The sequence below is a fragment of the Dromiciops gliroides genome, chromosome 4 (assembly GCF_019393635.1).
Source record: "Dromiciops gliroides isolate mDroGli1 chromosome 4, mDroGli1.pri, whole genome shotgun sequence".
NCBI lineage: Eukaryota > Metazoa > Chordata > Mammalia > Microbiotheria > Microbiotheriidae > Dromiciops > Dromiciops gliroides.
In genome coordinates this window covers 93,680,808-93,690,690 of record NC_057864.1, presented here as the reverse complement: position 1 = coordinate 93,690,690, position 9,883 = coordinate 93,680,808, and the positions used below count along the sequence as shown (strand labels likewise).

The 9,883-nt window shown below is 34.5% G+C and overlaps 1 protein-coding gene across 2 annotated transcripts in view; it reads right to left on the bottom strand.

Moving 5' to 3' along the window:
- Positions 1–455: 455 nt before the first annotated feature.
- CFH (complement factor H) overlaps positions 456–9,883 on the bottom strand; it is a 132,692-nt gene continuing 123,264 nt past the window's right edge. For both annotated transcript variants that reach the window (XM_044000223.1, XM_044000224.1), the window contains 3 exons: positions 6,089–6,271; positions 3,639–3,853; positions 456–2,430 (listed from right to left, as the gene is read on the bottom strand). In XM_044000223.1, coding sequence (XP_043856158.1) covers positions 3,654–3,853; positions 6,089–6,271 — 383 coding nt within the window. In that variant the 3' untranslated portion in view covers positions 456–2,430; positions 3,639–3,653. The remainder of the gene's footprint in view (positions 2,431–3,638; positions 3,854–6,088; positions 6,272–9,883) is intronic.

The window sequence follows — 9,883 nt, the reverse complement described above, 5'->3', positions numbered from 1 at the left end:
GATTTGAAAGGGAGTGTTTTTTTATGCTATTACCCATGCTTATTCTTTCCATTTTTTCCTTCCTGCCCATTGCTATAGTTGGCATTTCTAACATCTTAAACACAAGGTATGACGTTGGCATTAGGTGATCAGGCATAGACCTGATCTTATTGGAACATCCTTTAACTTTTTTCTTTTATATATATATATACATATATACATATATATATATATATATATATATATATATATATATATACACACACACTAAGTAATGGTCCATTTATTTGTCTGCTTTCTAGTTGTTTTTTTAACTCATGGCCTTTTTTTTCCCATTTTGTCAAATATCTTTTCTGCATTTGTTGATATGATCATGTATTTTATTATGTTTACATTCTTCTTATAATATACTAACTCTGAAATCCTGGTATAAACCCAGTCTGATCATAGTACATAATTGTTCTTACATGTAAACATTTCTTATTTCTTAATATTTTATTTAAGTTTTATATAAATGGTCTTCAGAGATAATTGTCCAAAATTTTCTATCTCTGTTTGCCTTTGCCCTGGTTTAGGTATCAAGACCATATTTGTATCATTTATTAGCGATACAAGCATTTTGCATAATATAAAAATTAATCATTCATTGAACATTTGTTTACTTTTTTGCATATTTAATTCTTTTCTTCATGGACCTCTACTCTTTTAAGTTCACTTATAGCTGGATCAGTTTTTTTTTCTGATAGTAGATTATTTCAATAATCTATTTCTGTTGTTAATTTGTGTACTTTATTTTCCAGAAATATTTAACCACTGCCTCTAAGTTAAAAGTCTGTTTTACCTTATATTTGGGGGAACAGTTTCTATTAATTGTCTTAATTTTCTTCAATTGTGAGTTGTTCTATTTCATTTTTGATATGAACAATTTGGTTTTCCTCTCTTTAAAAAAATACATCAGATTAGTTTGGAAAAGTGTTCCTCAGTTTACACATCAATTAAATTTTTTTTTCCTTTCATCAACTTTATTACACTCTTGTTGATTTTAACAATTTCTACTTTATTGATTAGTTGGGGCTTTAAAATTTGTTGTAGTTGTATTTTTTTAAGTGAATGCCTAATGTGATGGTTTCTTATTTGTACTCTTTTTTTGGATTAAAACATTTAGGAAATATAAAATTTCCCCTAAGGCCATGTTAGCTCTATCCTATGTTTCCTTTGTTACCACATTATTACTATTTTACAATGAAGGATTGTATTATTTTTATCATGTTAATTTTAACCTATTAGTCCTTTGGAATTAATTTCTCATGTATTTGACAACATATACTTAATTTTTATAATGGTATCATTTACAGATAAGAGGTATATAAACTACATTCTGTTCTCATTTAGTAATTACTTTCCAAAATGTCAACTTTTGGTTGCATTTGTCTAGAGCTCCACTCTTTATCTACTTCTCTGCCAGATTTCAACTTCATCTAACAAAATGCTCCTCCCAAGTTAAGTTCATTGCTCTCCCCCCAGTCTTCTCCCCATTATGCTAATTCAAGCATTGACAGGCACAGCCTCCTTCAGCGACCTCTGTCCTCTGATTTGAAGGGTGGAGGGTGGAGTAAGAAACTAACCAATGTCTTCTTTAGATAGAGCAGAAACTAAATTTTTGCTCATTCAACTCTGCCTCTGCTCTTCTGCCAGCTTTAAGCTCTCCTGGACAAGATATCCCCATGTTGGGTAGCCTCTGGTTTCCTCCTCCACTCCCCCACCAACCCCTGCCCCAACACTTTTCTGCCTCCTTTTGTGTGTTGTCTCCCCCATATGTTGCTGGGAATGAAAGAACATTTTCCTAACTTATATCTTTTAGACCCAACACTTTCCACTAAAAAAAAAAAACAACTGGGATAATGTTGACTTTTTCTGCAGCACCTCTCTTGGTCTCTATGATTTTTTGAAGATCAAGAACAATTTTCAAAGATGATAAAAGAAATCACTGGCCTTTTTAGATACAATGAGCACTTGAATTTTAAGTGTAACCAAAGGGATTTCAGAAGCTCAGGCATAATTCTCTTCCTCAGAAGACTGCTCATCTTTCCCATTTGGTACAGAGCAAACAGCCTGGCATTTACTCCCTGAGCATATGAAGAAGGGATGACCCCAGGTAGTTAAATAACTCAGTATTTTCTTATAGTGTAGGTTTTATTGATACATATTGACTTTCTCTTAACTGTTTCCTTGTTTAGCTTTTGCAGTTAAAAAAGTGAACATTTTTAAGTCAAAAGTAAATTGAATGAATTATGGACTGTGTGAATACAACTAAATCAAAGCATTCATCACAAAGGAGAAAGTGGTCAAATAGTACAGATTGTGGCTGGGCATTTGTCATAGTTATCATTTCCAAACGGAGGTAAGACATGGCTGACAGTATCATCCTTCATAATCTCTGTAGCTGAATACCTAAGGAAATAATATATCCAAAAGCAAAAATTAGTAAGTGAACAAAAATATTCTGATTGAACAACCAAAGTATTTGTATAGAAAACTGGTGGGAAATCCTTTGATATTGCATTAAAAAAAAAGAATGTGCAGAAGGTTTTGGAGGGACAGAAGACAATTCTTAGAGTTCAGTGACAAATCCTAAACTACCAGGGAAGTTTCTATAAGTACAAGGTCTCAAATTGGTACTATAAAGTTTGGCAGAAAACAGATTGCAATGTTTTCCCCTTGCTTTTCTCCCTGGTCTATACCATTGTTTCTCTTACTGGGTCTCAACATATTAGTATAGAGATAAGGATGCTCTGAAATTGTTGTCAATTCCCTTATTCACTTCTGTCTGTCTAATACTTCTCTTTTCCTTCACATGCCTCAATACAATAGCTCCATTCCCTTAGGGGTTTTGAGAGTTTAATAAACACAACTGAAAATCTGTACAGAGTGGTAGTTCATCTGTCCCTGAAAGATTTTAAAATTATTTTTTCATTATATAATAACACCAGTAGGAACCACATAGACTAAACATTTTATTTTGTCTAGAGATGTCCTTAAAAGAGGACAATGAATATTAGTTTGAAGTGATATTTTTAGGTGCCATTAAAAAAAAGAACCCCTGGGGTCATCTACAGTCATCCTGATAATATATCTTGCCAGTAGACTCAAATGGTTCCAGGAGAGAGTGAGGGTGGTGATCTTGCATGCCCCTCCTCACTTAAATTCAATTCATTGCAAATCATGACATCTGTTATGGTCCTCGTTGAAAATGAAGAACAAACAACAACATTAACAATTAGGTACCAGAGAAGGAAGGAGTCATTATCTCTTAGTGAACCAAGAGATATTGATCAATTACTAATGAAAATGAAATATTCAAGGTATCAAAATATGTTATAAAACTCAAGTCATGTCATCAGATAATGAGATTCATTAGGGTCATTTTTTTGTGTGGTGGTGGAAGTTGGGGGAATATTTTAAATCTCTTTTCCTAGAGATTTTGAAGAACAGGTCAAAAAATAACCTCTTTTGCATGGTTCTTCTGTGGTATACTTAGAAGTGTACTGGGTGATTTATCATCTTTACATCTTGATAATGACATGTTAACAGTAACAAAAATATCACAAAATAGGAATGAAATTCACATCAGAAAATCTCAGTATTAGTGTAAAACTCACCATAGTGAAAAAGTTCTAGTATATACATTTGGGATAATTGATTTTCCCTTCTACACATGTTGCTCTTAATGGAGGTGATCTTGGAGCTAAACGATATCCCCAACGACAAGTAAATTCCATCTCTTGTCCTGTTCTTGAATAAAGTTTGTCTTCATTTCTCCATCTAAGTTCTATATTATTTTTTGTCATCATTTCTTTTGATGCTGTGCATGCCTCTGAAAGATTTAAAGAATCTATATTACAATGGATAAGTGCATACAAATTTATGTTATCCAAAATAACTGAGAATAAAAGACCTTATTTCTTCAGTGAAAATATAACTCATTTTCTCCTGTTCTATACACAATGCTGAATAATAAGATACTAAATTTTAAGTAATTACACGTGATCCTAGCTCTAACCTGTCTGGGTGTAGGCTTTTTGTTTTCCTGTCCCCAACATCAAGAAGAGGATGTGTTGGGGGCAGCTAGGTGGTGCAGTGGATAGAGCACCTGCCCTGGAGTCAGGAGTACCTGAGTTTAAACCTGGCCTCAGACATTTCACACTTACTAGCTGTGTGGCCCTGGGCAAGTCACTTAACCCCCATTGCCTCACTAAAAAAAAAAAAGAAATTAAAAAAAAAAAGAAGAGGATGTGTTTACTTTCTACTGCCTTGCAGGGACTACCAATCTTGTGCTTTTCAGTCCATACCCAAATTAAGGTTGGAAAAAACAGCAGGGTCTTAGGTAATTTTATTCTTATTCAGTGGTTTAATTCACACAGAACTCTTCATGACTCCATTTGGGGTTTTATTGGCAATGATATTGAAGTTGTTTGTCTTTTCCTTCTCCAGTTCATTTTAGAAATGAGGAAAGTGAAGCAAATAAGATTAAGTGACTTGCTCATGGTTATACCTCAAGTAAGTGCCTGAGGCTGGATTTGAAACATTGGGTCTTTCTGACTCTTGGCCCAGAGCTCTATCCACTACACCACCTAGCTGCTAGTGTTGTAGTTAAGCTACTTAAAACATGTTTCTTGATTGTTGGATTGAGAATTTTGGGAAGGCAGAAAAGGCAACAGCTCACCCTCTTTGTGTGTTTCATAATGTACTTCTTAGAACTTCCCTGCCTGTGTTTCATCTCTAACCCATACTTCACCAATCTGAATGTTTCATATACTCAGCATTAAATTTTAAGAGATACATAAAACCTATAGGCACAACTATCATTAAGAATTATGCAATAATTATTATAGAAATCATTGTCAAATATGGAGGTAGCAAAAATACCAGGAAGAAATACCAAGATTTAATATAATACCAATAAAAATATTAAGGGGTTAATCAAATGATTAGAAAAAATGATAAAAAAATTCTGTATAAGAACAAATGAAGAAGAATGTTAATTCAGAGTATGAAAAAAGAAAACTATTTTAAGCTATCATTATATAGTGAATAAGTAATTTCATTAAAATAATTTTGTACTGGATAAAAACAGAAAATTGATAGTTGGAACAGAAGAGCTCATCTATGTTTAGAGATGTATTACAATTTCATATTTTTTTGGAAAAGTTATGTCATGAAGAAAAATTGTATCAGAAACACAAATCAAATTCTATACCCTGTACCAGGTGGATAAATATCACCAATGTATAGTGCCTTGAATAAACTCTTTTTGCCCCTTTTACTTGATTAGGTCCTTTCATAGCATATCATAAATATATTAGCATTTCAATATTTATGACGTCCATGATGATTCTCCAATATTCAATGGGAAGAAGGAATTCAGAGGCAATAGCATCATAGTCAGAATGAACCTAAGAGAACACCTATTCTCAGCGAAATATGTGTAATAATTTTCTTCATAAAAACTTTGAGAAGTGGTCATATGGCTTCCTCAGGAAGTGCCTGTTCCAAAGCCTGTCTTTTGGGAACAAGAATATCAGTTTTGAAAATCAAATACAAATAGGTCAGCTTTGAATTTCCCAAAGTACATTAAAACTGTACCAAGTATCATAGACATTGTTCTGTGCAAAAGTTAAAATGGATAGAAAATGGCATAAGGGGGAGTTAATTTCTTCTCTGTTTTCTAATGTGGAAAATGAGGAAGAATTCTTCTTGAGTAGAAGGGAAAGGAAACACATAATTTATTTTACTCTTAAATTACTATTCCCAACAAGAAGGGCATGACCAAGTTGGAGTAAATAGCTTAAGATATACATTTAGTCATGTAATAACAAAAACAATTCTTTAATTGGGGCATGGCAGAGCTTGGTATATTAGAGACATTAGTCATGGCAACAAACATGGGTATCAAACATTCCTTAGAGGTTTATCTTTGAAGCCTGTTTTGTTTATTGAGTTTTATTCACCTAGAGTACTATCCTCTGACATTGTAAGTATAAACACCAACTGATCCTATCCTTTATTAGTGACATTTTCCTTATGTACTAAGGGTCTATTCACCACATACCTAAGCATGTTGGTTCCTTTGTCCATAATCCATTTCTGCATGTCACAATTGGGGAACCCTGTAGCACATAAAATTGTTGACATCTGTACTCCACTGTTGATCCTGGAGCATATTCAGGTGACAGGAAGTTGATGGTATCTCCATTATTAATAGATGGAGGTGGTCCACATTTTCCTACTTCCTCTGAGAATGGGAGAAAGAAATTTATTTGGTGAAAAACATAATAGATTTAGGAGACTGACTTAAAACAAGAACTATAAAATCAATAATTGTCCCATCTCCTTCAGTTTCCCAAGGTACTGAAACCTGCTATGAATGTATTAAAACTCTAACTTTCATCACAGTGATTTGTGTGGCTCACCCTCCACTCAAACACAGATTATCTGCTTTCCAGTTCCATATACTCCCACCACTTCAATTCCACTATATCACCTCACCCTCATCTTTTGTGAAGGACTTATGGAGCCAGGCAATCAGTTAATCCATAAGTATTAATTAAACACCTACTACATGCAAAATACTGTGCTATGTACAATGCTGGGTAAATGAATAAATAGGGCCATCAGCCAGAAGAAAGAATTCAAGAGGATGAGAATTCTGCTTCATAATAAGAACTAATGAGGCTGCTAGGTGGCACAGTGGTTAGAATGCCAGGCCTGCAGTCAAGAAGACCTGAATTCAAATCTGACCTCAGACACTTCCTAGCTGGATGACCCTAGACAAATCATTTAAGCCTGTTTGCCTCAGTTTGAACAGGAGAAGGAATTGGCAAACCATTATCCAGTATCTGCCACAAAATCCTATAAGGGTTGTGAATATTTGGACTCAAGGGAAAAACGATTATTCAAAATGAAAATAAAAAAATAGTGAAATATGGGGGCATCTAGGTGGCACAGTGGATAAAGCTCCAGCCCTGGATTCAGGAGGACCTGAGTTCAAATCTGGCCTCAAACACTTGATACTTACTAGTTGTGTGACCTTGGGCAAGTCACTTAACCCCCACCGCCCTGCAACCCCCCCCCCCAAAAAACAAAACAAAACAAAAAAGAGCAAAATACCCAAGGGAACTAGTAGTGGTAGGAGTCTTAGTCTCCCTTTTTTTCAATGCAATCCCTCTGTCTAAGTACACACTGAGAAGTCTTAAAGAGATCTGAGCACTAACCAATAACGAAGAATGCATGACTTTCATTCCTTTCATGAAGAATGACAATCACAGTGTGATTGTGCTTAGGAAATCTGTTCTGTGTTTTTCCCCAAAAGAGTCTTCTAAATGTTAAAAATAAATAAGGGCAAGACATCCAGGTGGCACAGTGGATAAAGCACTGGCCCTGGATTCAGGAGGACCTGAGTTCAAATCTGACCTCATAAACTTGACACTTACTAGCTGTGTGACCCTGGGCAAGTTACTTAACCCCAAATGCCTCACCAAATAAATAAATAAATAAAGTATACCACTTTTAAATAAATAAGGGCAGATCCAGGATAAGCTGAGTTTCATGAAAGCAAGGAAAATTCAAGGATTTGAATTAATTAAGATTTTAATTACTTGATAAAGGACTGTTTATCAGAAAGTAGTAAGTGAAAGCAAGTCTAGTTTCAAGGCAGGAAAATTGGCCTCCCTAATTAATAACCTAAGTCACCCAGATAATTATAACTTAACTATAAGAAAATAATAACAAAAAATAGAATACATGTAAAGAAATTGGAATAATGATCTTTTAAATTATAATATTTGGGGCAGCTAGGTGGCACAGTGGATAAAGCACCGGCCCTGGAGTCAGGAGTACCTGAATTCAAATCCGACCTCAGACACTTAACACTTTCTAGCTGTGGGACCCTGGGCAAGTCACTTAACGCCAATTGCCTCACTAAAAAAAAATAACACTATTTATTAATAATATAATATGATATAGTATGATATGATACGATATGATATTTGAAATTGAATATTGATGTAGGCAGATTCAAAGACAAATACCATGACTTGTTACTGACCATGTATATTATAGCTAGAATTTATATAGCTTTTTGTTTTTTACAAAGCACATTTCCTCTCTTATTTGATCATCACAACAACCCTGTCAGGTAGATGCTATTATTATCACCATTTTACAGATGAGGAAACAGAAACAGTGAGATAAAGTGTTGCTATCTGTCTGCCAGGGACACACAGATAGCAACTGCGTGAGGCAGGATTTGAACTCAGGAGTTCTTGACTATAGTATCAGCACTCTATCTACTGTGCCAGGTAGTTGCCTCAACTAATAAATTAAAGAATTTGAAACAGGGTGAGGTGACTGAGATGAGGAATAAAAAGCTAGAGCAGCTCTACATAGGAGCATTATTCTCTCTTACCCTACATTGCAACACTCCTAACTCCTCTCAGCAAAAATATTAGATGGTGATAGGAGTACTTATCTGAGTCCTAAATCTTAGTTCATGTGTTTTGTTTTGTTTTTGTAAAATCAGTGCCTGCTTTTGCTATCCCTCAAACTTGAAAGAAACAAGAATTGGCTGAAGTAACAGAAATCCAAATAGTGGTAGAATGATAGAGCTGACATTGTGACAGCACATCTTGATTCTGTATCTAAAAATAAGTAAGCACATTCAGCAACTCGATCAACTATTTACTCTATACCAATATAACTTTCATTATATTCTAGAAAGAAAGTGGAAGAGTAGAGGAAAGAGCATTTACAGTACTTCTTTTGCCACTGGCTGCCAGTGTCTTGCTACTGTGTATAAAGGAATGTCCTAGAGAGTGCAGAAGAAATGAGAAGTTGTTGCTGAATTTGTCATATAGATTAATAATTGCCACATAGGTGTGTTCAACATCTTAGGTTGTTTACATCCAGTTCCAACACTCAGAAATGCGTGATACACAGGAATAGTCAATCCAAAAATCATAGTTGCCCAAAGTCCCACTGTTCCATCAAGAAGGGGGAAAAAGTTCATCTGCTTCACAAATTCCCTCTCCTTTCTTCCAAGATATTTAGCTTTGTGATCAGCATTACAAAAAGACAATAATACAATTTTAAGCCCAGAAATTTTGGTTCACTTTATTTCTATTCTCTGACAGTACTTGAAAGAAAGGGTGATAATATTCAGGACTATCCCCCTGAGCTGCTCTCATGCTTTCTCTGCAGGATCAAATATAGAATAAAATATTTTTGGTGTTCAAGACATTCATAACATTCACTCTTTCCCTGAAACACCTTTACAGTGTTTTTCCTTTATCTCTATATACTCTGTGATCCAGTTACATTCATTTCCTCGCTGTTCTTTTTTTTCTCCAATATACTTTGATTTCACTAAATATTTTTCATTTATATATAAAACGTTTTAACATTCCTTTCTTAAAATTTTGAGTTGTAAATTCTTTGTCTCCTTCCCTGTAGTTGATTTAAATGGAATTTCTCTTTCTAACTCTTGCTGCTGGACTTTGTTAGCAATATATAGAAATATATACATAATCTGGTATGAGTTTATTTTATGTCCTGCAACTTTTCTGAAATGGTTGTTTGAACTATTTTTTTCATTGATTTTCTAGGATTCCCTAAGTACACCATCATATTGTCTGCAAAGAGATATAGTTTTGTTTCCTCATAATCCTGCTGCAATTCCTTCCATTTCTTTTTCTTCTCTTATTGCTTTAGCTAGGATTTCTGGAACAATATTGAATATTAGTGGTGATAATGGGCATCCTTGCATCACCTCTGCTCTTATTGGGAGGCCTCTACTTTATCCCCATTATAGATAATGCTTGCTGATCTATTTTGAATAGAAATTCACTTC